The sequence below is a fragment of the Opisthocomus hoazin genome, chromosome 26 (assembly GCF_030867145.1).
Source record: "Opisthocomus hoazin isolate bOpiHoa1 chromosome 26, bOpiHoa1.hap1, whole genome shotgun sequence".
NCBI lineage: Eukaryota > Metazoa > Chordata > Aves > Opisthocomiformes > Opisthocomidae > Opisthocomus > Opisthocomus hoazin.
This window is the reverse complement of record NC_134439.1, coordinates 8,204,456-8,231,650: the sequence shown is the minus strand read 5'-3', so window position 1 is coordinate 8,231,650 and position 27,195 is coordinate 8,204,456. Positions and strand designations below refer to the sequence as shown.

At 55.6% G+C, this 27,195-nt stretch overlaps 7 protein-coding genes across 8 annotated transcripts; 4 read left to right on the top strand and 3 right to left on the bottom strand.

Annotated features, from left to right (window-relative positions):
- The first annotated feature begins 1,169 nt into the window (after positions 1-1,169).
- LOC142364392 (feather keratin Cos1-1/Cos1-3/Cos2-1-like) lies at positions 1,170-1,475 on the top strand. Its single transcript, XM_075443872.1, has one exon. It carries the CDS (start codon positions 1,170-1,172, stop codon positions 1,473-1,475), a length of 306 nt encoding a protein of 101 aa, XP_075299987.1.
- Positions 1,476-3,553: 2,078 nt separating this feature from the next.
- LOC142364407 (feather keratin Cos1-1/Cos1-3/Cos2-1-like) lies at positions 3,554-4,308 on the bottom strand. 2 transcript variants are annotated; one of them, XM_075443887.1, is made up of 2 exons: positions 4,236-4,308; positions 3,554-3,861 (listed from the first exon to the last, which is right to left on the bottom strand). In XM_075443887.1, exon 2 carries the CDS (start codon positions 3,857-3,859, stop codon positions 3,554-3,556), a length of 306 nt encoding a protein of 101 aa, XP_075300002.1. In that variant the 5' UTR covers positions 3,860-3,861; positions 4,236-4,308. The 2 variants fall into 2 exon arrangements, with proteins under 2 accessions (XP_075300002.1, XP_075300003.1); XM_075443888.1 differs by having other exon boundaries at positions 3,554-3,880; positions 4,236-4,256.
- A 4,767-nt stretch (positions 4,309-9,075) lies between these two features.
- Positions 9,076-9,381, top strand: LOC142364393 (feather keratin Cos1-2-like). The gene has a single exon (XM_075443873.1). The coding sequence runs from the start codon at positions 9,076-9,078 to the stop codon at positions 9,379-9,381; it is 306 nt and encodes a 101-aa protein (XP_075299988.1).
- A 2,078-nt stretch (positions 9,382-11,459) lies between these two features.
- On the bottom strand, positions 11,460-12,214 carry LOC142364409 (feather keratin Cos1-2-like). The gene is made up of 2 exons (XM_075443890.1): positions 12,142-12,214; positions 11,460-11,767 (listed from the first exon to the last, which is right to left on the bottom strand). The coding sequence occupies exon 2, from the start codon at positions 11,763-11,765 to the stop codon at positions 11,460-11,462; it is 306 nt and encodes a 101-aa protein (XP_075300005.1). The 5' UTR covers positions 11,766-11,767; positions 12,142-12,214.
- A 4,746-nt stretch (positions 12,215-16,960) lies between these two features.
- Positions 16,961-17,266, top strand: LOC142364391 (feather keratin Cos1-1/Cos1-3/Cos2-1-like). Its single transcript, XM_075443871.1, has one exon. The coding sequence runs from the start codon at positions 16,961-16,963 to the stop codon at positions 17,264-17,266; it is 306 nt and encodes a 101-aa protein (XP_075299986.1).
- Positions 17,267-19,344: 2,078 nt separating this feature from the next.
- On the bottom strand, positions 19,345-20,099 carry LOC142364408 (feather keratin Cos1-1/Cos1-3/Cos2-1-like). Its single transcript, XM_075443889.1, has 2 exons — positions 20,027-20,099; positions 19,345-19,652 (listed from the first exon to the last, which is right to left on the bottom strand). The coding sequence occupies exon 2, from the start codon at positions 19,648-19,650 to the stop codon at positions 19,345-19,347; it is 306 nt and encodes a 101-aa protein (XP_075300004.1). The 5' UTR covers positions 19,651-19,652; positions 20,027-20,099.
- A 4,767-nt stretch (positions 20,100-24,866) lies between these two features.
- On the top strand, positions 24,867-25,172 carry LOC142364390 (feather keratin Cos1-1/Cos1-3/Cos2-1-like). Its single transcript, XM_075443870.1, has one exon. The coding sequence runs from the start codon at positions 24,867-24,869 to the stop codon at positions 25,170-25,172; it is 306 nt and encodes a 101-aa protein (XP_075299985.1).
- The last annotated feature ends 2,023 nt before the right edge of the window (positions 25,173-27,195 follow it).

The following is a 27,195-nucleotide window of genomic DNA, read 5'->3' as shown; positions in this document are numbered from 1 at the left end:
TAGTGTCCCCTGTCCTCAGTGAAGCTTCCCCGTTCACTGCTGGGCTTGCCTTTGAGCAAGCCTTGGTTTTGCTCCAACATAGCTGGAAGGAGACCTTCTTCTTGACCTGCATATGGTTTGTCTGATTGAATGCCAGGAGGGCTTTGGCTTTTCTAACTCCAACCGTGCATAGGCAGAGAGCCTGGCAATGGTTCTCCCTAGAGCAAAGGGCATCAAGAGGAAGACACCTGAGGAGGCACCATTAAGATGCAGAGCCTGGCTGCCCAGGGATGCAATGGCCAGTGACTGTTGGAGCAAGCTGAGAGAGCGGAAGGAGAGACAAGCATGTGGCACGTCATTAAGAAGAGGAGCCTTTGGGTACTCTGCTGATGTGTGCAGCATGGGGCAGGGCTGAGCCTCGTGCTGTCAAGGGAGTTGCAAACAATCACACTTCACTTCCCCAAGGCAACATCCCCTGCATTCACGGGACCCCTCAACCACCTAGGAGGCATCTTCTGCCCAAACTGACACAGTCCTGCACGGGATATCCTTGAGCGTCTCATCCCAGCACATGAAAGGAGCCTGCCTGTCAGACCAGGCATGTCAGAAATGAGGAAATGAAATGGCAGTGTTGATGGCAACCAAAAGACAACCTGTGCCATTAGGTAGGATATTTTGCTTTGGCGGTGAGTCTGCTGGAAAATTACTGCCCGCATGCAGTGACTGTGGGCCTGGGGCGGTGCAGGAGCAGTATAAATGCAGGCCGTTCTCCTCACTCTCTCACCCATTTCTCTCACCTCCACCTGTTGGGAACAAGGTGAGTTTGAAGCCCTTTGTCCTCCTCCTCCTCCTCCTCCTCCTCCTCCTCTGGGATTTCTGAGCACATACCTGTCCTGTGCTGGGTGTTACAGCTGCTTGCCATGGGAGAGGGAAGCGATCAGAAGGTGCAGCATGGAGAGTGTTTGTGGCTTGTCTGCGGTGCGTGCTGAGCTATGGGCTAGGTGGGGACCTATGGTTCAGTTGGGAAGAGGGGAAGGAGAAACCCATGGACCTCTCTGCAGTGCATCTGACTGTCATCACCTGTGTGTGGTTTGGCTCCCTTGTGGTGGAGTGGCAGGCTGCTCCTCACGCACCCCTCCGGCTCTGCTTCCCCCTGCCCTCTCTCGCAGGTGCCCCTCCAGCCCTGAGACATGTCCTGCTACAACCCGTGCCTGCCATGCCAGCCCTGCGGCCCGACCCCGCTGGCCAACAGCTGCAATGAGCCCTGTGTCAGGCAGTGCCAGGACTCCACCGTCGTCATCCAGCCCTCCCCCGTGGTGGTGACCCTGCCTGGCCCCATCCTCAGCTCCTTCCCACAGAACACCGCCGTGGGATCCTCCACCTCCGCTGCTGTTGGCAGCATCCTCAGCTCTCAGGGAGTGCCCATCTCCTCCGGGGGCTTTGGCCTCTCCGGCTTTGGCAGCCGCTACTGCGGCACGAGGTGCCTCCCCTGCTAAAGCAGCTAAAGCTGCTGGCGATGGCCCTGGGGAAGGCCCCCAAGGAGTCTCCAGATGGTACCAGACTGGAGACAGAGCATGGTGTTGTTGCTTCCAGAGGGCTGAGCAACCCCAGCCAGCACCCTTTGCAGAGGGATGGGGCCAGCCTGGGCTCTCAGATAGCACGGCCCAAGCTCTTCTACTCTCTGCTTGACCTCTTGCGTCCTTGATCTCTTGTGCCCCCCCGAGCTGTTAGCCCCCACAAAGCCAGCCTAGAGAAGACCTTCTGCCTCTGCTCCCTCTGTGGGGCAGGCAGATGGACACCTGGCAGGATCTCCACTGTGGCCATGGGGCACAGACTCTCGTCTGCTCCAGGGTCTCCCTGCTCTGGGATCTCCATTCGGAGCAACCTTGTTTCCCTCTTGTGACTTATTAAAGTTCCGTTGCATTGTATCGAGCACCTCTGTGTCATCCTTTCGCCTGCAAAAGCTCTCCCAAGATGCCCAGGGAGAGAGATGTTTCTCAGGGGTGTTTCTGGGAGAGAGCTGTTGGGGATGGCTGTGCAGTGGTTGTTACCACAGTGATTGCTGACTGAAAGACTGTGGGTATTCTTTCCAAAGCAGTTGTTCTTCAGAGGCCGGCTGGGCATTGTTCTGCTGGTACGAGGTTGTGGGTGATTGCCTTTGCACCACGTGGTTTTTCTCTTTCCTCCCGTTCCCCTCTTAGACTGTCTTGTTGTCGACCCAAGGGCATTTTGCTCTCTTACTCTTCCAGTTCTCCCGTCATTGGACTGGGACAGTGGATCAAGATACCAGCTGATGGGTGCTTAGTGCTGTTGGCGGTCAACACCCCACACAGGCCCACGCTCCTTCCTTGTCTGTTCTCGGGGCTTCCTGGGAATGCTTTTGGAGACACGGAGGCGGGAAGAGACTTAGGGCTGAAAGCGAGACAGGGAGTGTAGGCTGAGTGTCTCAAAGGCTGTCCAGGAGCTCTCCAAAGCAGCGTGGTGAGCAGCAGCAAAGGCTGCAGAAAGTCTTGCAGGCGACAAAGCGGAGCCTCTGCTCTGCTGCAGGACACAGCTGGGCAAGATGACACATGTCCTCCCAGAGCCCCGAATGACAGCTGGCTTAGTAGCGTCCAGCTCTTTGTCCCCACACATCCTTCAGCCCGTGGGAAGCAGCAGTCCAAAAGCAGCACCAGGAAAAGGCACTGGTGTGGTAATGCTGTCAAAACAGGTGCAAGTGCCAGCAGTGTTCCTGGACACCAAGTACTTTCATCAGCGTCCTGGGCTATATGAGCAGGAGCGTAGTCAGGACATCGAGGGGAGTGATGATCCCACTGTGTTATTGAGCTTAATCGTAGAATCATTAAGGCTGGAAAAGACCTCTAAGATCATCAAGTCCAACTGTCAAAGCAACGTCACCGTGCCTGCTGAACCGTGTCCTGAAGAGCCATATCCACACGGTTTCTGAACACGTCCAGGGATGGGGACTCCGCCACTTCCCTGGGCAGCCTGTTCCAATGCCTGACCACTCTTTCAGTAGAGAAATTTTTCCTAATATGCAGTCTAAACTTCCCTGAGGCAACTTGAGGCCAATTGCTCTTGTTCTATTGCTAGTTACCTGGGAGAGGAGACCAACACTTGCCTCACTACAACGGCCTTTCCGGTAGCTGTAGAGAGCGATAAGGTCTCCCCTCAGCCTCCTCTTCTCCAGACTAAAGAATCCCTGGGAAACAGCTTGATGAGGAATAAGAAAAGGTGTGCGCGACAAAGTGGATGGTAGTCACTGAATCACATTGGATAATCCTATCCTGACAAAAAACAGGCAGAAAAAATGTTGCAAGCAGAGGGTCACTCGATGCGTGACTAAACATACTCGATGCAAGGCCTGTGTTAACAGTCAGTGCAAAACCATGCCGAAAAATCCCCTTGCAAAAAACCTGCCCTGAGCACCATGTGTCTGCGTGGGCATCTTGGGAGAGCTTGTGCAGGAGAAAGAATGACACAGAGGCGCAGGCTCGGATGCATCAGAATTTTAATGAGTCAAGGGAGGGAGAGGAGGTCGATCCGAGGGGAGGCCTCAGTGCAGGCAGCAGCTTTAGCAGGGGAGGCACCTCGTGCCGCAGTAGCGGCTGCCAAAGCCGGAGAGGTCAAAGCCCCCGGAGGAGATGGGCACTCCCTGAGAGCTGAGGATGCTGCCAACAGCGGCGGAGGTGGAGGATCCCACGGCGGTGTTCTGTGGGAAGGAGCTGAGGATGGGGCCGGGCAGGGTCACCACCACAGGGGAGGGCTGGATGACGACGGTGGAGTCCTGGCACTGCCTGACACAGGGCTCATTGCAGCTGTTGGCCAGCGGGGTCGGGCCGCAGGGCTGGCATGGCAGGCACGGGTTGTAGCAGGACATGTCTCGGGGCTGGAGGGGCACCTGCGAGAGAGGGCAGGGGGAAGCAGAGCCGGAGGGGTGTGTGAGGAGCAGGCTGTCACCACATCATAAGGGAGACAAGGCATGAGCTGGAGACAAGAGGCAGGGGAACTGTAGGCCTACGGGTTTCTCCTTCCCCTCATCCCAAAGGAGTGCTGCCAAGAACAAGCAAGCTGAGGGAGGTCCCCGCCTAGCCCATCACTCACCTCAATGAAACCCCTGCCTCTCTCCATTGCACACCACCTCTCTCCTTCCCTCTCCCACGGTAAGCAGCCCCATGACCCTGCCTAAGACACGGTCTGTTATAGAAATCCCTGAGGAGCAGGACAAGGAGGAGGAGAAACGGCTCCAAGCTCACCTGGTTCCCAAGGAGATGGAGGCAAGAGGAGTGGAAGAGAGAGTGAGGAGAACGGCCCGCATTTATACTGCTCCTGCACCGCCCCAGGCCCACAGTCACTGCATGGAGGCAGTAATTTTGCAACAGACTCACCTCCAAAGCAAAATATCCTACCTAATGGCACAGGTTGTGTTTTGCTTTTCATCAAGACTGTCATTACATTTCCTCATGTCTGACATGACCATTAGGTGACAGAGGCTCTTCTGAAGTATTGGGATGAGAGGCCCAAGATTTCTCTCCTGCTTGGCCAGAGACTTCTGTGCCTGAGGACATGCCCCAACCTTCTACCTCTCTGCCTACCTCCCTTCTTGCTCCAGCAGTCACTGATCATCGCCTCTATAGGCAGGTGGGTTGCGCTACTGGTTTCAGATGCCTTCGCCCAAGGAAAGCTTCTCTTTGCTGGAGACGTTTTCTGGTTTCTTCTGCAAATTTGTCCCCTCTTGCGGCAATCCCTGAGGGTCCAAAACCAGTGCTGTCAGCAGGCTTGTGGAAGAAGAGCATTGTCATTCCCAAAGCCCTGATTCTTCAACAAGCGCTGTGGAGCCGGGTCCCTCGCCTCCAATTTCCAGAGGGGTGTTCTGGGGCTTGGCACAGCATCTTGTTCCTCCCGCCGTCCTGCCACCACCAGGCACTTTGGCTGTGCGCTTTGGACCCTGACCTGCATGACACCCACAGGCCTGGCCACTTTTCCAATACACGCTGACCATGCTGTGACCACCCCTAAGCTGTGGGAGTGCTGGCAAGAAGGTCAGGCTGAGGGTAATGGCCGCTGGGTCTGCCTGGAGCTGCGTACTTGGTTGCAGCCCAGGGCTTGTAAATGGCTTGCCCGGTGCAGGGGTTGAATTGCCCTGGCCGTAGGGGAACCGAGCCCTGCGTGGGACATGGACCGGCACACAGCATGCACGCCTAGCTTGGCATCACACCAAAAGGCTGAGAGACGGCCAATCCAAAATGAGAGTGTGACTCGCCATGGGTAGGGAGAGTCTATCCCAGGAAGCTTGCCTACTGAAGGCATTCCCTTGCCCTCCTGGCCCGTGTCCCGGCTACCTCCATGCCTGCAGGGTGGGGAAGTGCTTCACCTCTTTGATGTAGTCTGAGAGCTGCTTTTGTACCCAGGGCCCTTCTGAGCACATCCCCTCCCTGAGCATCCATCCTCAGGCACGTGGTGCGGCATGGTTTGAGGACTCTAAGACTGTAGCGTAGTTTGGTCTTCAGTCCATATTGATGCATGAGATTCATCCTTTCTGGGTCAGGACTTGCCATTTGTCACCTTGCCGAATGCCGTGAGACTCATGTGGGCCCAGTCCTTCAACCGGTCTAGGCCTCCCTTTACAGCAGCCCTGCCCTGGCGCTCATCAGCTGGCTTCGATGGGTCTGCTTTTCTGAGGCAATGCTAGATTTGATGCCCACCCAGTGCCAGGAGGGCTCCCCCTCCATCCTTCAAGTATTTCAGAGGGCACAGCAGCCTGCGAGTCCTTGTAGGTGAAGACTGAGAGAAAGCAGGCGTTGACTCCCCTCTGCCTGCTCTCTGGCCAGTCTTCAGGAAACGAGCCGCCCCGGTCAGCAGTGGGGGGTTATTTTCCTCCATCAGGCTTTAGCTAGCCTTGTAGGAGTCGATCTTGCTCTTGATGCTTCTTGCCTGTTGCTCTTCAAGCCCCTCATCTCGTCATGCTTAGGAATTCTTTCCTAATGCCTCCTTTGCAGCTCATCCCTCCTTTACCTCCAGGATGCTGCCTTCTGACGATGGTGCTCTGCCTTGAGTACCCCGCTTAGCCAAAGCTGATCTGCTGAGACATCTGTTTGTCTTCCTGAGTATTGGGCTGGACACTTCTTGCTCTTGGACCATGAGGCGCCTAAGGGACTGCCAGCTTTTCTGAGCTCCTGTGTGCTCCACGGGTGCCTCCACGTCGTCCTACCTACCAGCTGCCTGACTAGGACAAAGTCGGCATGCCTGAATCCTGGGTGCTCTACTCTGCTACTCGCTTTCCTTTGTCCCATCAAGCCTTGAATTCCAGTGTTTCTCAGGTGAGATCTCCAAGGCTGTCTTTCATTCCAGTGTCGCCAACCAGTTCTTCCTTCTCAGGGGCAGCTGCGCAGCACCCATCTTTTAGCCGTGGCAGAATCACAGGATCCTTGAGGACGGAAGGGACCTCTGGAGCTCATCTCATCCGACCGCCCCTACTCAAAGCACGGTCAGCCTTTGGAGGATGCTCAGGATCAAGTCTTGTGAAGCTCTCAATACCTACAAGGACAGAGGATCCACAACCTGTGCGGGCGACCCTAGCTGGTGCTTGACCACCCTCACACTAACAAAGTCTTTCCTTATGTTTCTGTGGAATTTCCCATCTTTCAACGCGTGCCCATTACCTCTTGTCCCTTCACTGGATAGGTCTCAGGAGAGTGTGGCTCTGTCTTCTTGACTTTCTCCCATCAGCTCTTTTACCCATTGCTAAGAGGCGTGCCGCGGGGCTTTCTTGCCTCCCAGCTGAACAATCCTACCCCTCGCAGCTCCTCCTCCCTCAGGTCTCCAGCCTCTTCATGGGCTTCGTGGTCCCTCGCTCGACGCATGCCAGTATGGCTGTACCTGTCTTGTACTGGGGAGCCACAGAGTGGACAGCGATTGTGGTCTCAGCAGCGCTGAGCCAAGAAGAGGGATCACCTTTGGCAACGTCATAGCAATGATCTTCCTAAGGCAGCCCAGGCTGCTGTCCGATGCCATTTCTGCGTGGGCGTGGGCTGCCTCGTGGAGTCGTCCAGGACTCCCGTCCTCTGCTGCAATGCTGGTTTGCAGCCCCTCAGCCGCAGCCCGTAGTGGTGCAGGAGGTTCTTTGTCCCCCACAGCAGGACTTTGCATAAAGGGCTGAAAGAATATTGCATAAAGGGCTGAAAGAAGATTGGCCCCAGTGTGGACCCCTACGGGGCACGAGGAGGGAGCGGCCTCTCCCTGGGCTTTGTGCAGCTCACCCTAACCTTTGCAGACCAGCAGCCATGCCAGATTTCAATGCCCTGCACTGCCCTCTTCCACAGCTTGTATTTTGTCAGTTGGTCTGTCAGAATTGTTCCTGGAGACAGCATCGTAGGCCTTGCTTAGATGAGATTAACAACATTAGCTGCACTTCCCTCACCCGCTGGAGCCAGGCACATTATCAAAGAAGGCCCTGAGGCTGGGCATGCCTGCTTTCCCCTCCGTAAATCCGTGCTGACCACTCACCATCACCTTCTTGTCCTTTCACCTTGTGAAGTGGCTTCCAGGATGATTGGTTGCATCACCTTTGGAGACATCAAGGTGCATCTGACTGGCCTGTCGTTCCCTGCCTGGCTCTTACTTCATGCCCTTCTTCAAGTCAGGAGGACCACTGGCTTTCTTCCAGTCCTCAGATGCATTCCCTGACTGCTGGGACTTTCAAAGTGAGTTGAGAGCAGCCTTGCAGTGACACCAACCAACTCCCTTGGGGGCAAACCAGGAGGTTGCGTGCAGTCCAGTCTGTGCAATCTGTTGAACTGTTCCCACACCTGACCCTCCTCTGCTGTGGGTAAGTCTTCCTTGCTCCCAATGTACCGAGGAATGTCAGGAGCCCAAATTCTTTACAATAAATCCGTCAAGGAAAGGCCAAGGCCACGGGCCCTTTGAGCGCCTCCACCTTTCTAGTGTCCCCTGTCCTCAGTGAAGCTGCCCCGTTCACTGCTGGGCTTGCCTTTGAGCAAGCCTTGGTTTTGCTCCAACATAGCTGGAAGGAGACCTTCTTCTTGACCTGCATATGGTTTGTCTGATTGAATGCCAGGAGGGCTTTGGCTTTTCTAACTCCAACCGTGCATAGGCAGAGAGCCTGGCAATGGTTCTCCCTAGAGCAAAGGGCATCAAGAGGAAGACACCTGAGGAGGCACCATTAAGATGCAGAGCCTGGCTGCCCAGGGATGCAATGGCCAGTGACTGTTGGAGCAAGCTGAGAGAGCGGAAGGAGAGACAAGCATGTGGCACGTCATTAAGAAGAGGAGCCTTTGGGTACTCTGCTGATGTGTGCAGCATGGGGCAGGGCTGAGCCTCGTGCTGTCAAGGGAGTTGCAAACAATCACACTTCACTTCCCCAAGGCAACATCCCCTGCATTCACGGGACCCCTCAACCACCTAGGAGGCATCTTCTGCCCAAACTGACACAGTCCTGCACGGGATATCCTTGAGCGTCTCATCCCAGCACATGAAAGGAGCCTGCCTGTCAGACCAGGCATGTCAGAAATGAGGAAATGAAATGGCAGTGTTGATGGCAACCAAAAGACAACCTGTGCCATTAGGTAGGATATTTTGCTTTGGCGGTGAGTCTGCTGGAAAATTACTGCCCGCATGCAGTGACTGTGGGCCTGGGGCGGTGCAGGAGCAGTATAAATGCAGGCCGTTCTCCTCACTCTCTCACCCATTTCTCTCACCTCCACCTGTTGGGAACAAGGTGAGTTTGAAGCCCTTTGTCCTCCTCCTCCTCCTCCTCCTCTGGGATTTCTGAGCATATACCTGTCCTGTGCTGGGTGTTACAGCTGCTTGCCATGGGAGAGGGAAGCGATCAGAAGGTGCAGCATGGAGAGTGTTTGTGGCTTGTCTGCGGTGCATGCTGAGCTATGGGCTAGGTGGGGACCTAGGCGGTCTGTTGGGAAGAGGGGAAGGAGAAACCCATGGATCTCTGCAGTGCACCTGACTGTCATCGCCAGTGTATGATTTGTGGTGGAGTAGCAGGCTGCTCCTCACACACCTTCACAGCAGGGGCTCTGCTTCCTCTCCCCTCTCTCGCAGGTGCCCCTCCAGCCCCGAGACATGTCCTGCTACAACCCGTGCCTGCCATGCCAGCCCTGCGGCCCGACCCCGCTGGCCAACAGCTGCAATGAGCCCTGTGTCAGGCAGTGCCAGGACTCCACCATCGTCATCCAGCCCTCCCCCGTGGTGGTGACCCTGCCTGGCCCCATCCTCAGCTCCTTCCCACAGAACACCGCCGTGGGATCCTCCACCTCCGCTGCTGTGGGCAGCATCCTCAGCTCTCAGGGAGTGCCCATCTCCTCCGGGGGCTTTGACCTCTCTGGCTTTGGCAGCCGCTACTGCGGCACGAGGTGCCTCCCCTGCTAAAGCAGCTAAAGCTGCTGGCGATGGCCCTGGGGAAGGCCCCCAAGGAGTCTCCAGATGGTACCGGACTGGAGACAGAGCATGGTGTTGTTGCTTCCAGAGTGCTGAGCAACCCCAGCCAGCACCCTTTGCAGAGGGATGGGGCCAGCCTGGGCTCTCAGATAGCACGGCCCAAGCTCTTCTGCTCTCTGCTTGACCTCTTGCGTCCTTGATCTCTTGTGCCCCCCTGAGCTGTTAGCCCCCACAAAGCCAGCCTAGAGAAGACCTTCTGCCTCTGCTCCCTCTGTGGGGCTGGCAGATGGACACCTGGCAGGATCTCCACCGTGGCCATGGGGCACAGACTCTCATCTGCTCCAGGTTCTCCCTGCGCTGGGATCTCCATTCGGAACAACCTTGTTTCCCTCTTGTGACTTATTAAAGTTCCGTTGCATCGTATCGAGCACCTCTGTGTCATCCTTTCGCCTGCAAAAGCTCTCCCAAGATGCCCAGGGAGAGAGATGTTTCTCAGGGGTGTTTCTGGGAGAGAGCTGTTGGGGATGGCTGTGCAGTGGTTGTTACCACAGTGATTGCTGACTGAAAGACTGTGGGTATTTTTTCCAAAGCAGTTGTTCTTCAGAGGCCGGCTGGGCATTGTTCTGCTGGTACGAGGTGGTGGGTGATTGCCTTTGCACCACGTGATTTTTCTCTTTCCTCCCGTTCCCCTCTTAGACTGTCTTGTTGTCGACCCAAGGGCATTTTGCTCTCTTACTCTTCCAGTTCTCCCCTCATTGGACTGGGACAGTGGATCAAGATACCAGCTGATGGGTGCTTAGTGCTGTTGGCGGTCAACACCCCACACAGGCCCACGCTCCTTCCTTGTCTGTTCTCGGGGCTTCCTGGGAATGCTTTTGGAGACACGGAGGCAGGAAGAGACTTAGGGCTGAAAGCGAAACAGGGAGTGTAGGCTGAGTGTCTCAAAGGCTGTCCAGGAGCTCTCCAAAGCAGCATGGTGAGCAGCAGCAAAGGCTGCAGAAAGTCTTGCAGGCGACAAAGCGGAGCCTCTGCTCTGCTGCAGGACACAGCTGGGCAAGATAACACATGTCCTCCCACAGCCCCGAATGACAGCTGGCTTAGTAGTGTCCAGCTCTTTGTCCCCACACATCCTTCAGCCCGTGGGAAGCAGCAGTCGAAAAGCAGCGCCAGGAAAAGGCACTGGTGTGGTAATGCTGTCAAAACAGGTGCAAGTGCCAGCAGTGTTCCTGGACACCAAGTACTTTCATCAGCGTCCTGGGCTATATGAGCAGGAGCGTAGTCAGGACATCGAGGGGAGTGATGATCCCACTGTGTTATTGAGCTTAATCGTAGAATCATTAAGGCTGGAAAAGACCTCTAAGATCATCAAGTCCAACTGTCAAAGCAACGTCACCGTGCCTGCTGAACCGTGTCCTGAAGAGCCATATCCACACGGTTTCTGAACACGTCCAGGGATGGGGACTCCGCCACTTCCCTGGGCAGCCTGTTCCAATGCCTGACCACTCTTTCAGTAGAGAAATTTTTCCTAATATCCAGTCTAAACTTCCCTGAGGCAACTTGAGTCCATTTGCTCTTGTTCTATTGCTAGTTACCTGGGAGAGGAGACCAACACTTGCCTCACTACAACCGCCTTTCCGGTAGCGGTAGAGAGCGATAAGGTCTCCCCTCAGCCTCCGCTTCTCCAGACTAAAGAATCCCTGGGAAACAGCTTGATGAGGAATAAGAAAAGGTGTGCGCGACAAAGTGGATGGTAGTCACTGAATCACATTGGATAATCCTATCCTGACAAAAAACAGGCAGAAAAAATGTTGCAAGCAGAGGGTCACTCGATTCGTGACTAAAGATACTCGATGCAAGGCCTGTGTTAACAGTCAGTGCAAAAACATGCCGAAAAATCCCCTTGCAAAAAGCCTGCCCTGAGCACCGTGTGTCTGCGTGGGCATCTTGGGAGAGCTTGTGCAGGAGAAAGAATGACACAGAGGCGCAGGCTCGGATGCATCAAAATTTTAATGAGTCAAGGGAGGGAGAGGAGGTCGATCCGAGGGGAGGCCTCAGTGCAGGCAGCAGCTTTAGCAGGGGAGGCACCTCGTGCCGCAGTAGCGGCTGCCAAAGCCGGAGAGGCCAAAGCCCCCGGAGGAGATGGGCACTCCCTGAGAGCTGAGGATGCTGCCAACAGCGGCGGAGGTGGAGGATCCCACGGCGGTGTTCTGTGGGAAGGAGCTGAGGATGGGGCCAGGCAGGGTCACCACCACGGGGGAGGGCTGGATGACGATGGTGGAGTCCTGGCACTGCCTGACACAGGGCTCATTGCAGCTGTTGGCCAGCGGGGTCGGGCCGCAGGGCTGGCATGGCAGGCACGGGTTGTAGCAGGACATGTCTCGGGGCTGGAGGGGCACCTGCGAGAGAGGGCAGGGGGAAGCAGAGCCGGAGGGGTGTGAGAGGAGCAGGCTGTCACCACATCATAAGGGAGACAAGGCATGAGCTGGAGACAAGAGGCAGGGGAACTGTAGGCCTACGGGTTTCTCCTTCCCCTCATCCCAAAGGAGTGCTGCCAAGAACAAGCAAGCTGAGGGAGGTCCCCGCCTAGCCCATCACTCACCTCAATGAAACCCCTGCCTCTCTCCATTGCACTCCACCTCTCTCCTTCCCTCTCCCACGGTAAGCAGCCCCATGACCCTGCCTAAGACACGGTCTGTTATAGAAATCCCTGAGGAGCAGGACAAGGAGGAGGAGAAACGGCTCCAAGCTCACCTGGTTCCCAAGGAGATGGAGGCAAGAGGAGTGGATGAGAGAGTGAGGAGAATGGCCCGCATTTATACTGCTCCTGCACCGCCCCAGGCCCACAGTCACTGCATGGAGGCAGTAATTTTGCAACAGACTCACCTCCAAAGCAAAATATCCTACCTAATGCCACAGGTTGTGTTTTGCTTTTCATGAAGACATTTCCTCATGTCTGACATGCCCATTAGGTGACAGAGGCTCTTCTGAAGTATTGGGATGAGAGGCCCAAGATTTCTCTCTTGCTTGGCCAGAGGCTCCTGTGCCTGAGGACATGCCCCAACCTTCTACCTCTCTGCCTACCTCCCTTCTTGCTCCAGCAGTCACTGATCATCGCCTCTAGAGGCAGGTGGATTGCGCTACTGGTTTCAGATGCCTTCGCCCAAGGAAAGCTTCTCTTTGCTGGAGACGTTTTCTGGTTTCTTCTGCAAATTTGTCCCCTCTTGCGGCAATCCCTGAGGGTCCAAAACCAGTGCTGTCAGCAGGCTTGTGGAAGAAGAACATTGTCATCCCCAAAGCCCTGATTCTTCAACAAGCGCTGTGGAGCCGGGTCCCTCACCTCCAATTAGCAGAGGGGTGTTCCGGGGCTTGGCACAGCGTCTTGTTCCTCCCACCATTTGGCTGTGCGCTTTGGACCCTGACCTGCATGACACCCACAGGCCTGGCCACTTTTCCAATACACGCTGACCATGCTGTGACCACCCCCAAGCTGTGGGAGTGCTGGCAAGAAGGTCAGGCTGAGGGTAATGGCCGCTGGGTCTGCCTGGAGCTGCGTACTTGGTTGCAGCCCAGGGCTTGTAAATGGCTTGCCCGGTGCAGGGGTTGAATTGCCCTGGCCGTAGGGGAACTGAGCCCTGTGTGGGACATGGACCGGCACACAGCATGCACGCCTAGCTTGGCATCACACCAAAAGGCTGAGAGACGGCCAATCCAAAATGAGAGTGTGACTCGCCATGGGTAGGGAGAGTCTGTCCCAGGAAGCTTGCCTACTGAAGGCATTCCCTTGCCCTCCTGGCCCGTGTCCCGGCTACCTCCATGCCTGCAGGCTGGGGAAGTGTTTCACCTCTTTGATGTAGTCTGAGAGCTGCTTTTGTACCCAGGGCCCTTCTGAGCACATCCCCTCCCTGAGCATCCATCCTCAGGCACGTGGTGCGGCATGGTTTGAGGGCTCTAAGACTGTAGCATAGTTTGGTCTTCAGTCCATATTGATGCACGAGATTCATCCTTTCTGGGTCAGGACTTGCCATTTGTCACCTTGCCGAATGCCGTGAGACTCATGTGGGCCCAGTCCTTCAACCGGCCTAGGCCTCCCTTTACAGCAGCCCTGCCCTGGCGCTCAGTATCTGGCTTCGATGGGTCTGCTTTTCTCAGGCAATGCTAGATTTGATGCCCACCCAGTGCCGGGAGGGCTCCCCCTCCATCCTTCAAGTATTTCAGAGGGCACAGCAGCCTGCGAGTCCTTGTAGGTGAAGACTGAGAGAAAGCAGGCGTTGACTCCCCTCTGCCTGCTCTCTGGCCAGTCCTCAGGAAACGAGCCGCCCCGGTCAGCAGTGGGGGGTTATTTTCCTCCATCAGGCTTTAGCTAGCCTTGTAGGAGTCGATCTTGCTCTTGATGCTTCTTGCCTGTTGCTCTTCAAGCCCCTCATCTCGTCAAGCTTAGGAATTCTTTCCTAATGCCTCCTTTGCAGCTCACCCCTGCTATATCCCCAGGATGCTGCCTTCTGACGATGGTGCTCTGCCTTGAGTACCCCGCTTAGCCAAAGCTGATCTGCTGAGACATCTGTTTGTCTTCCTTAGTATTGGGCTGGATGCTTCTTGCTCTTGGACCATGAGGCGCCTAAGGGACTGCCAGCTTTTCTGAGCTCCTGTGTGCTCCACGGGTGCCTCCACGTCGTCCTACCTACCAGCTGCCTGACTAGGATAAAGTCTGCATGCCTGAATCCTGGGTGCTCTACTCTGCTACTTGCTTTCCTTTGTCCCATCAAGCCTTGAATTCCAGTGTTTCTCAGGTGTGATCTCCAAGGCTGCCTTTCATTCCAGTGTCGCCAAACAGTTCTTCCTTCTCAGGGGCAGCTGGGCAGCACCCATCTTTTAGCCGTGGCAGAATCACAGGATCCTTGAGGACGGAAGGGACCTCTGGAGCTCATCTCATCCGACCGCCCCTACTCAAAGCACGGTCAGCCTTTGGAGGATGCTCAGGACCAAGTCTTGTGAAGCTCTCAATACCTACAAGGACAGAGGATCCACAACCTGTGCGGGCGACCCCAGCTGGTGCTTGACCACCCTCACACTAACAAAGTCTTTCCTTATGTTTCTGTGGAATTTCCCATCTTTCAACGCGTGCCCATTACCTCTTGTCCCTTCACTGGATAGGTCTCAGGAGAGTGTGGCTCTGTCTTCTTGACTTTCTCCCATCAGCTCTTTTACCCATTGCTAAGAGGCGTGCCACGGGGCTTTCTTGCCTCCCAGCTGAACAATCCTACCCCTCGCAGCTCCTCCTCCCTCAGGTCTCCAGCCTCTTCATGGGCTTCGTGGTCCCTCGCTCGACGCATGCCAGTATGGCTGTACCTGTCTTGTACTGGGGAGCCACAGAGTGGACAGCGATTGTGGTCTCAGCAGCGCTGAGCCAAGAAGAGGGATCACCTTTGGCAACGTCATAGCAATGATCTTCCTAAGGCAGCCCAGGCTGCTGTCCGATGCCATTTCTGCGTGGGCGTGGGCTGCCTCGTGGAGTCGTCCAGGACTCCCGTCCTCTGCTGCAATGCTGGTTTGCAGCCCCTCAGCCGCAGCCCGTAGTGGTGCAGGAGGTTCTTTGTCCCCCACAGCAGGACTTTGCATGAAGGGCTGAAACAATATTGTCCCCAGTCTGGAGCCCTACGGGGCACGAGGAGTGAGCGGCCTCTCCCTGGGCTTTGTGCAGCTCACCACAGCCGTTGCAGACCAGCAGCCATGCCAGATTTCAATGCCCTGCACTGCCCTCTTCCACAGCTTGTATTTTGTCAGTTGGTCTGTCAGAATTGTTCCTGGAGACAGCATCGTAGGCCTTGCTTAGATGAGATTAACAACATTAGCTGCACTTCCCTCACCCGCCGGAGCCAGGCACATTATCAAAGAAGGCCGTGAGGCTGGCCATGCCTGCTTTCCCCTCCGTAAATCCGTGCTGACCACTCACCATCACCTTCTTGTCCTTTCACCTTGTGAAGTGGCTTCCAGGATGATTGGCTGCATCACCTTTGGAGACATCAAGGTGCATCTGACTGGCCTGTTGTTCCCTGCCTGGCTCTTACTTCATGCCCTTCTTCAAGTCAGGAGGACCACTGGCTTTCTTCCAGTCCTCAGATGCATTGCCCGACTGCTGGGACTTTCAAAGTGAGTTGAGAGCAGCCTTGCAGTGACACCAACCAACTCTCTTGGGGGCATGCCAGGAGGTTGCGTGCACTCCAGTCAGTGCAATCTGTTGAACTGTTCTCACACCTGACCCTCCTCTGCTGTGGGTAAGTCTTCCTTGCTCCCAATGTACCGAGGAATGTCAGGAGCCCAAATTCTTTACAATAAATCCGTCAAGGAAAGGCCAAGGCCACGGGCCCTTTGAGCGCCTCCACCTTTCTAGTGTCCCCTGTCCTCAGTGAAGCTGCCCCGTTCACTGCTGGGCTTGCCTTTGAGCAAGCCTTGGTTTTGCTCCAACATAGCTGGAAGGAGACCTTCTTCTTGACCTGCATATGGTTTGTCTGATTGAATGCCAGGAGGGCTTTGGCTTTTCTAACTCCAACCGTGCATAGGCAGAGAGCCTGGCAATGGTTCTCCCTAGAGCAAAGGGCATCAAGAGGAAGACACCTGAGGAGGCACCATTAAGATGCAGAGCCTGGCTGCCCAGGGATGCAATGGCCAGTGACTGTTGGAGCAAGCTGAGAGAGCGGAAGGAGAGACAAGCATGTGGCACGTCATTAAGAAGAGGAGCCTTTGGGTACTCTGCTGATGTGTGCAGCATGGGGCAGGGCTGAGCCTCGTGCTGTCAAGGGAGTTGCAAACAATCACACGTCACTTCCCCAAGGCAACATCCCCTGCATTCACGGGACCTCTCAAACACCTAGGAGGCATCTTCTGCCCAAACTGACACAGTCCTGCACGGGATATCCTTGAGCGTCTCATCCCAGCACATGAAAGGAGCCTGCCTGTCAGACCAGGCATGTCAGAAATGAGGAAATGAAATGGCAGCGTTGATGGCAACCAAAAGACAACTTGTGCCATTAGGTAGGATATTTTGCTTTGGCGGTGAGTCTGTTGGAAAATTACTGCGTGCGTGCAGTGACTGTGGGCCTGGGGCGGTGCAGGAGCAGTATAAATGCAGGCCGTTCTCCTCACTCTCTCATCCATTTGTCTCACCTCCACCCGTTGGGAACAAGGTGAGTTTGAAGCCCTTTGTCCTCCTCCTCCTCCTCCTCCTCCTCCTCCTCCTCCTCCTCCTCCTCTGGGATTTCTGAGCACATACCTGTCCTGTGCTGGGTGTTACAGCTGCTTGCCATGGGAGAGGGAAGCGATCAGAAGGTGCAGCATGGAGAGTGTTTGTGGCTTGTCTGCGGTGCCTGCTACTCTATGGGCTAGGTGGGGACCTAGGGACTCCGTTGGGAAGAGGGGAAGGAGAAACCCATGGACCTCTCTGCAGTGCACCTGACTGTCATCGCCAGAGTGTGGTTTGGCTCCCTTGTGGTGGAGTGGCAGGCTGCTCCTCTCACACCCCTCCGGCTCTGCTTCCCCCTGCCCTCTCTCGCAGGTGCCCCTCCAGCCCCGAGACATGTCCTGCTACAACCCGTGCCTGCCATGCCAGCCCTGCGGCCCGACCCCGCTGGCCAACAGCTGCAATGAGCCCTGTGTCAGGCAGTGCCAGGACTCCACCGTCGTCATCCAGCCCTCCCCCGTGGTGGTGACCCTGCCTGGCCCCATCCTCAGCTCCTTCCCACAGAACACCGCCGTGGGATCCTCCACCTCCGCCGCTGTTGGCAGCATCCTCAGCTCTCAGGGAGTGCCCATCTCCTCCGGGGGCTTTGGCCTCTCCGGCTTTGGCAGCCGCTACTGCGGCACGAGGTGCCTCCCCTGCTAAAGCAGCTAAAGCTGCTGGCGATGGCCCTGGGGAAGGTCCCCATGGACTCTCCAGATGGTACCGGACTGGGGACAGAGCATGGTGTTGTTGCTTCCAGAGGGCTGAGCAACCCCAGCCAGCACCCTTTGCAGAGGGATGGGGCCAGCCTGGGCTCTCAGAAAGCACGGCCCAAGCTCTTCTACTCTCTGCTTGACCTCTTGCGTCCTTGATCTCTTGTGACCCCCTGAGCTGTTAGCCCCCACAAAGCCAGCCTAGAGAAGACCTTCTGGCCCTGCTCCCTCTGTGGGGCCGGCAGATGGACACCTGGCAAGATCTCCATCGTGGCCATGGGGCACAGACTCTCGTCTGCTCCAGGGTCTCCCTGCTCTGGGATCTCCATTCGGAGCAACCTTGTTTCCCTCTTGTGACTTATTAAAGTTCCATTGCATCGTATCGAGCACCTCTGTGTCATCTTTTTGCCTGCAGAAGCTCTCCCAAGATGCCCAGGGAGAGAGATGTTTCTCAGGGGTGTTTCTGGGAGAGAGCTATTGGGGATGGCTGTGCAGTGGTTGTTACCACAGTGATTGCTGACTGAAAGACTGTGGGTATTCTTTCCAAAGCAGTTGTTCTTCAGAGGCCGGCTGGGCATTGTTCTGCTGGTACGAGGTGGTGGGTGATTGCCTTTGCACCACGTGATTTTTCTCTTTCCTCCCGTTCCCCTCTTAGACTGTCTTGTTGTCGACCCAAGGGCATTTTGCTCTCTTACTCTTCCAGTTCTCCCCTCATTGGACTGGGACAGTGGATCAAGATACCAGCTGATGGGTGCTTAGTGCTGTTGGCGGTCAACACCCCACACAGGCCCACGCTCCTTCCTTGTCTGTTCTCGGGGCTTCCTGGGAATGCTTTTGGAGACACGGAGGCGGGAAGAGACTTAGGGCTGAAAGCGAGACAGGGAGTGTAGGCTGAGTGTCTCAAAGGCTGTCCAGGAGCTCTCCAAAGCAGCGTGGTGAGCAGCAGCAAAGGCTGCAGAAAGTCTTGCAGGCGACAAAGCGGAGCCTCTGCTCTGCTGCAGGACACAGCTGGGCAAGATGACACATGTCCTCCCAGAGCCCCGAATGACAGCTGGCTTAGTAGCGTCCAGCTCTTTGTCCCCACACATCCTTCAGCCCGTGGGAAGCAGCAGTCGAAAAGCAGCGCCAGGAAAAGGCACTGGTGTGGTAATGCTGTCAAAACAGGTGCAAGTGCCAGCAGTGTTCCTGGACACCAAGTACTTTCATCAGCGTCCTGGGCTATATGAGCAGGAGCGTAGTCAGGACATCGAGGGGAGTGATGATCCCACTGTGTTATTGAGCTTAATCGTAGAATCATTAAGGCTGGAAAAGACCTCTAAGATCATCAAGTCCAACTGTCAAAGCAACGTCACCGTGCCTGCTGAACCGTGTCCTGAAGAGCCATATCCACACGGTTTCTGAACATGTCCAGGGATGGGGACTCCACCTCTTCCCTGGGCAGCCTGTTCCAATGCCTGACCACTCTTTCAGTAGAGAAATTTTTCCTAATATCCAGTCTAAACTTCCCTGAGGCAACTTGAGTCCATTTGCTCTTGTTCTATTGCTAGTTACCTGGGAGAGGAGACCAACACTTGCCTCACTACAACCACCTTTCCGGTAGCGGTAGAGAGCGATAAGGTCTCCCCTCAGCCTTCTCTTCTCCAGACTAAACAATCCCTGGGAAACAACTTGATGAGGAAAAAGAAAAGGTGTGCGCGACAAAGTGGATGGTAGTCACTGAATCACATTGGATAATCCTATCCTGACAAAAAACAGGCAGAAAAAATGTTGCAAGCAGAGGGTCACTCGATGCGTGACTAAAGATACTCGATGCAAGGCCTGTGTTAACAGTCAGTGCAAAAACATGCCGAAAAATCCCCTTGCAAAAAACCTGCCCTGAGCACCATGTGTCTGCGTGGGCATCTTGGGAGAGCTTGTGCAGGAGAAAGAATGACACAGAGGCGCAGGCTCGGATGCATCAAAATTTTAATGAGTCAAGGGAGGGAGAGGAGGTCGATCCGAGGGGAGGCCTCAGTGCAGGCAGCAGCTTTAGCAGGGGAGGCACCTCGTGCCGCAGTAGCGGCTGCCGAAGCCTGAGAGGCCAAAGCCCCCGGAGGAGATGGGCACTCCCTGAGAGCTGAGGATGCTGCCAACGGCAGCGGAGGTGGAGGATCCCACGGCGGTGTTCTGTGGGAAGGAGCTGAGGATGGGGCCGGGCAGGGTCACCACCACGGGGGAGGGCTGGATGACGACGGTGGAGTCCTGGCACTGCCTGACACAGGGCTCATTGCAGCTGTTGGCCAGCGGGGTCGGGCCGCAGGGCTGGCATGGCAGGCACGGGTTGTAGCAGGACATGTCTCAGGGCTGGAGGGGCACCTGCGAGAGAGGGCAGGGGGAAGCAGAGCCAGAGGGGTGTGAGAGGAGCAGGCTGTCACCACATCATAAGGGAGACAAGGCATGAGCTGGAGACAAGAGGCAGGGGAACTGTAGGCCTACGGGTTTCTCCTTCCCCTCATCCCAAAGGAGTGCTGCCAAGAACAAGCAAGCTGAGGGAGGTCCCCGCCTAGCCCATCACTCACCTCAATGAAACCCCTGCCTCTCTCCATTGCACACCACCTCTCTCCTTCCCTCTCCCACGGTAAGCAGCCCCATGACCCTGCCTAAGACACGGTCTGTTATAGAAATCCCTGAGGAGCAGGACAAGGAGGAGGAGAAACGGCTCCAAGCTCACCTGGTTCCCAAGGAGATGGAGGCAAGAGGAGTGGATGAGAGAGTGAGGAGAACGGCCCGCATTTATACTGCTCCTGCACCGCCCCAGGCCCACAGTCACTGCATGGAGGCAGTAATTTTGCAACAGACTCACCTCCAAAGCAAAATATCCTACCTAATGGCACAGGTTGTGTTTTGCTTTTCATCAAGACTGTCATTACATTTCCTCATGTCTGACATGACCATTAGGTGACAGAGGCTCTTCTGAAGTATTGGGATGAGAGGCCCAAGATTTCTCTCCTGCTTGGCCAGAGACTTCTGTGCCTGAGGACATGCCCCAACCTTCTACCTCTCTGCCTACCTCCCTTCTTGCTCCAGCAGTCACTGATCATCACCTCTAGAGGCAGGTGGGTTGCGCTACTGGTTTCAGATGCCTTCGCCCAAGGAAAGCTTCTCTTTGCTGGAGACGTTTTCTGGTTTCTTCTGGAAATTTGTCCCCTCTTGCGGCAGCCCTGAGGGTCCAAAACCAGTGCTGTCAGCAGGCTTGTTGAAGAACAACATTGTCATCCCCAAAGCCCTGATTCTTCAACAAGCGCTGTGGAGCCGGGTCCCTCGCCTCCAATTAGCAGAGAGGTGTTCTGGGGCTTGGCACAGCGTCTTGTTCCTCCCACCGTCCTGCCACCACCAGGCACTTTGGCTGTGTGCTTTGGACCCTGACCTGCATGACACCCACAGGCCTGGCCACTTTTCCAATACACGCTGACCGTGCTGTGACCACCCCCAAGCTGTGGGAGTGCTGGTAAGAAGGTCAGGCTGAGGGTAATGGCCGCTGGGTCTGCCTGGAGCTGCGTACTTGGTTGCAGCCCAGGGCTTGTAAATGGCTTGCCCGGTGCAGGGGTTGAATTGCCCTGGCCGTAGGGGAACTGAGCCCTGTGTGGGACATGGACCGGCACACAGCATGCACGCCTAGCTTGACATCACACCAAAAGGCTGAGAGACGGCCAATCCAAAATGAGAGTGTGACTCGCCATGGGTAGGGAGAGTCTATCCCAGGAAGCTTGCCTACTGAAGGCATTCCCTTGCCCTCCTGGCCCGTGTCCCGGCTACCTCCATGCCTGCAGGCTGGGGAAGTGCTTCACCTCTTTGATGTAGTCTGAGAGCTGCTTTTGTACCCAGGGCCCTTCTGAGCACATCCCCTCCCTGAGCATCCATCCTCAGGCACGTGGCGCGGCATGGTTTGAGGGCTCTAAGACTGTAGCGTAGTTTGGTCTTCAGTCCATATTGATGCACGAGATTCATCCTTTCTGGGTCAGGACTTGCCATTTGTCACCTTGCCGAATGCCGTGAGACTCATGTGGGCCCAGTCCTTCAACCGGTCTAGGCCTCCCTTTACAGCAGCCCTGCCCTGGCGCTCATTATCTGGCTTCGATGGGTCTGCTTTTCTCAGGCAATGCTAGATTTGATGCCCACCCAGTGCCGGGAGGGCTCCCCCTCCATCCTTCAAGTCTTTCAGAGGGCACAGCAGCCTGCGAGTCCTTGTAGGTGAAGACTGAGAGAAAGCAGGCGTTGACTCCCCTCTGCCTGCTCTCTGGCCAGTCTTCAGGAAACGAGCCGCCCCGGTCAGCAGTGGGGGGTTATTTTCCTCCATCAGGCTTTAGCTAGCCTTGTAGGAGTCGATCTTGCTCTTGATGCTTCTTGCCTGTTGCTCTTCAAGCCCCTCATCTCGTCAAGCTTAGGAATTCTTTCCTAATGCCTCCTTTGCAGCTCATCCCTCCTTTACCTCCAGGATGCTGCCTTCTGACGATGGTGCTCTGCCTTGAGTACCCCGCTTAGCCAAAGCTGATCTGCTGAGACATCTGTTTGTCTTCCTTAGTATTGGGCTGGACGCTTCTTGCTCTTGGACCATGAGGCGCCTAAGGGACTGCCAGCTTTTCTGAGCTCCCTTGTGCTCCACGGGTGCCTCCACGTCGTCCTACCTACCAGCTGCCTGACTAGGATAAAGTCGGCATGCCTGAATCCTGGGTGCTCTGCTCTGCTACTCGTTTTCCTTTGTCCCATCAAGCCTTGAATTCCAGTGTTTCTCAGGTGAGATCTCCAAGGCTGCCTTTCATTCCAGTGTCGCCAACCAGTTCTTCCTTCTCAGGGGCAGCTGCGCAGCACCCATCTTTTAGCCGTGACAGAATCACAGGATCCTTGAGGACGGAAGGGACCTCTGGAGCTCATCTCATCCGACCGCCCCTGCTCAAAGCACGGTCAGCCTTTGGAGGATGCTCAGGACCAAGTCTTGTGAAGCTCTCAATACCTACAAGGACAGAGGATCCACAACCTGTGCGGGCGACCCCAGCTGGTGCTTGACCACCCTCACACTAACAAAGTCTTTCCTTATGTTTCTGTGGAATTTCCCATCTTTCAACGCGTGCCCATTACCTCTTGTCCCTTCACTGGATAGGTCTCAGGAGAGTGTGGCTCTGTCTTCTTGACTTTCTCCCATCAGCTCTTTTACCCATTGCTAAGAGGCGTGCCGCGGGGCTTTCTTGCCTCCCAGCTGAACAATCCTACCCCTCGCAGCTCCTCCTCCCTCAGGTCTCCAGCCTCTTCATGGGCTTCGTGGTCCCTCGCTCGACGCATGCCAGTATGGCTGTACCTGTCTTGTACTGGGGAGCCACAGAGTGGACAGCGATTGTGGTCTCAGCAGCACTGAGCCAAGAAGAGGGATCACCTTTGGCAACGTCATAGCAATGATCTTCCTAAGGCAGCCCAGGCTGCTGTCCGATGCCATTTCTGCGTGGGCGTGGGCTGCCTCGTGGAGTCGTCCAGGACTCCCGTCCTCTGCTGCAATGCTGGTTTGCAGCCCCTCAGCCGCAGCCCGTAGTGGTGCAGGAGGTTCTTTGTCCCCCACAGCAGGACTTTGCATGAAGGGCTGAAACAATATTGGCCCCAGTCTGGAGCCCTACGGGGCACGAGGAGTGAGCGGCCTCTCCCTGGGCTTTGTGCAGCTCACCACAGCCGTTGCAGACCAGCAGCCATGCCAGATTTCAATGCCCTGCACTGCCCTCTTCCACAGCTTGTATTTTGTCAGTTGGTCTGTCAGAATTGTTCCTGGAGACAGCATCGTAGGCCTTGCTTAGATGAGATTAACAACATTAGCTGCACTTCCCTCACCCGCCGGAGCCAGGCACATTATCAAAGAAGGCCGTGAGGCTGGCCATGCCTGCTTTCCCCTCCGTAAATCCGTGCTGACCACTCACCATCACCTTCTTGTCCTTTCACCTTGTGAAGTGGCTTCCAGGATGATTGGCTGCATCACCTTTGGAGACATCAAGGTGCATCTGACTGGCCTGTTGTTCCCTGCCTGGCTCTTACTTCATGCCCTTCTTCAAGTCAGGAGGACCACTGGCTTTCTTCCAGTCCTCAGATGCATTGCCCGACTGCTGGGACTTTCAAAGTGAGTTGAGAGCAGCCTTGCAGTGACACCAACCAACTCCCTTGGGGGCATGCCAGGAGGTTGCGTGCACTCCAGTCAGTGCAATCTGTTGAACTGTTCTCACACCTGACCCTCCTCTGCTGTGGGTAAGTCTTCCTTGCTCCCAATGTACCGAGGAATGTCAGGAGCCCAAATTCTTTACAATAAATCCGTCAAGGAAAGGCCAAGGCCACGGGCCCTTTGAGCGCCTCTACCTTTCTAGTGTCCCCTGTCCTCAGTGAAGCTGCCCCGTTCACTGCTGGGCTTGCCTTTGAGCAAGCCTTGGTTTTGCTCCAACATAGCTGGAAGGAGACCTTCTTCTTGACCTGCATATGGTTTGTCTGATTGAATGCCAGGAGGGCTTTGGCTTTTCTAACTCCAACCGTGCATAGGCAGAGAGCCTGGCAATGGTTCTCCCTAGAGCAAAGGGCATCAAGAGGAAGACACCTGAGGAGGCACCATTAAGATGCAGAGCCTGGCTGCCCAGGGATGCAATGGCCAGTGACTGTTGGAGCAAGCTGAGAGAGCGGAAGGAGAGACAAGCATGTGGCACGTCATTAAGAAGAGGAGCCTTTGGGTACTCTGCTGATGTGTGCAGCATGGGGCAGGGCTGAGCCTCGTGCTGTCAAGGGAGTTGCAAACAATCACACTTCACTTCCCCAAGGCAACATCCCCTGCATTCACGGGACCTCTCAAACACCTAGGAGGCATCTTCTGCCCAAACTGACACAGTCCTGCACGGGATATCCTTGAGCGTCTCATCCCAGCACATGAAAGGAGCCTGCCTGTCAGACCAGGCATGTCAGAAATGAGGAAATGGAATGGCAGTGTTGATGGCAACCAAAAGACAACTTGTGCCATTAGGTAGGATATTTTGCTTTGGCGGTGAGTGTGTTGGAAAATTACTGCGTGCGTGCAGTGACTGTGGGCCTGGGGCGGTGCAGGAGCAGTATAAATGCAGGCCGTTCTCCTCACTCTCTCATCCATTTGTCTCACCTCCACCCGTTGGGAACAAGGTGAGTTTGAAGCCCTTTGTCCTCCTCCTCCTCCTCCTCCTCCTCCTCCTCCTCCTCCTCTGGGATTTCTGAGCACATACCTGTCCTGTGCTGGGTGTTACAGCTGCTTGCCATGGGAGAGGGAAGCGATCAGAAGGTGCAGCATGGAGAGTGTTTGTGGCGTGTCTGCGGTGCCTGCTACTCTATGGGCTAGGTGGGGACCTAGGGACTCCGTTGGGAAGAGGGGAAGGAGAAACCCATGGACCTCTCTGCAGTGCACCTGACTGTCATCGCCAGAGTGTGGTTTGGCTCCCTTGTGGTGGAGTGGCAGGCTGCTCCTCACGCACCCCTCCGGCTCTGCTTCCCCCTGCCCTCTCTCGCAGGTGCCCGTCCACCCCTGAGACATGTCCTGCTACAACCCATGCCTGCCATGCCAGCCCTGCGGCCCGACCCCGCTGGCCAACAGCTGCAATGAGCCCTGTGTCAGGCAGTGCCAGGACTCCACCGTCGTCATCCAGCCCTCCCCCGTGGTGGTGACCCTGCCTGGCCCCATCCTCAGCTCCTTCCCACAGAACACCGCCGTGGGATCCTCCACCTCCGCTGCCGTTGGCAGCATCCTCAGCTCTCAGGGAGTGCCCATCTCCTCCGGGGGCTTTGGCCTCTCCGGCTTTGGCAGCCGCTACTGCGGCACGAGGTGCCTCCCCTGCTAAAGCAGCTAAAGCTGCTGGCGATGGCCCTGGGGAAGGTCCCCATGGACTCTCCAGATGGTACCGGACTGGGGACAGAGCATGGTGTTGTTGCTTCCAGAGGGCTGAGCAACCCCAGCCAGCACCCTTTGCAGAGGGATGGGGCCAGCCTGGGCTCTCAGAAAGCACGGCCCAAGCTCTTCTACTCTCTGCTTGACCTCTTGCGTCCTTGATCTCTTGTGACCCCCTGAGCTGTTAGCCCCCACAAAGCCAGCCTAGAGAAGACCTTCTGGCCCTGCTCCCTCTGTGGGGCCGGCAGATGGACACCTGGCAAGATCTCCATCGTGGCCATGGGGCACAGACTCTCGTCTGCTCCAGGGTCTCCCTGCTCTGGGATCTCCATTCGGAGCAACCTTGTTTCCCTCTTGTGACTTATTAAAGTTCCATTGCATCGTATCGAGCACCTCTGTGTCATCTTTTTGCCTGCAGAAGCTCTCCCAAGATGCCCAGGGAGAGAGATGTTTCTCAGGGGTGTTTCTGGGAGAGAGCTATTGGGGATGGCTGTGCAGTGGTTGTTACCACAGTGATTGCTGACTGAAAGACTGTGGGTATTCTTTCCAAAGCAGTTGTTCTTCAGAGGCCGGCTGGGCATTGTTCTGCTGGTACGAGGTGGTGGGTGATTGCCTTTGCACCACGTGATTTTTCTCTTTCCTCCCGTTCCCCTCTTAGACTGTCTTGTTGTCGACCCAAGGGCATTTTGCTCTCTTACTCTTCCAGTTCTCCCGTCATTGGACTGGGACAGTGGATCAAGATACCAGCTGATGGGTGCTTAGTGCTGTTGGCGGTCAACACCCCACACAGGCCCACGCTCCTTCCTTGTCTGTTCTCGGGGCTTCCTGGGAATGCTTTTGGAGACACGGAGGCGGGAAGAGACTTAGGGCTGAAAGCGAGACAGGGAGTGTAGGCTGAGTGTCTCAAAGGCTGTCCAGGAGCTCTCCAAAGCAGCGTGGTGAGCAGCAGCAAAGGCTGCAGAAAGTCTTGCAGGCGACAAAGCGGAGCCTCTGCTCTGCTGCAGGACACAGCTGGGCAAGATGACACATGTCCTCCCAGAGCCCCGAATGACAGCTGGCTTAGTAGCGTCCAGCTCTTTGTCCCCACACATCCTTCAGCCCGTGGGAAGCAGCAGTCCAAAAGCAGCACCAGGAAAAGGCACTGGTGTGGTAATGCTGTCAAAACAGGTGCAAGTGCCAGCAGTGTTCCTGGACACCAAGTACTTTCATCAGCGTCCTGGGCTATATGAGCAGGAGCGTAGTCAGGACATCGAGGGGAGTGATGGTCCCACTGTGTTATTGAGCTTAATCGTAGAATCATTAAGGCTGGAAAAGACCTCTAAGATCATCAAGTCCAACTGTCAAAGCAACGTCACCGTGCCTGCTGAACCGTGTCCTGAAGAGCCATATCCACACGGTTTCTGAACATGTCCAGGGATGGGGACTCCACCTCTTCCCTGGGCAGCCTGTTCCAATGCCTGACCACTCTTTCAGTAGAGAAATTTTTCCTAATATCCAGTCTAAACTTCCCTGAGGCAACTTGAGGCCATTTGCTCTTGTTCTATTGCTAGTTACCTGGGAGAGGAGACCAACACTTGCCTCACTACAACGGCCTTTCCGGTAGCTGTAGAGAGCGATAAGGTCTCCCCTCAGCCTTCTCTTCTCCAGACTAAACAATCCCTGGGAAACAACTTGATGAGGAAAAAGAAAAGGTGTGCGCGACAAAGTGGATGGTAGTCACTGAATCACATTGGATAATCCTATCCTGACAAAAAACAGGCAGAAAAAATGTTGCAAGCAGAGGGTCACTCGATTCGTGACTAAACATACTCGATGCAAGGCCTGTGTTAACAGTCAGTGCAAAAACATGCCGAAAAATCCCCTTGCAAAAAACCTGCCCTGAGCACCATGTGTCTGCGTGGGTGTCTTGGGAGAGCTTGTGCAGGAGAAAGAATGACACAGAGGCGCAGGCTCGGATGCATCAAAATTTTAATGAG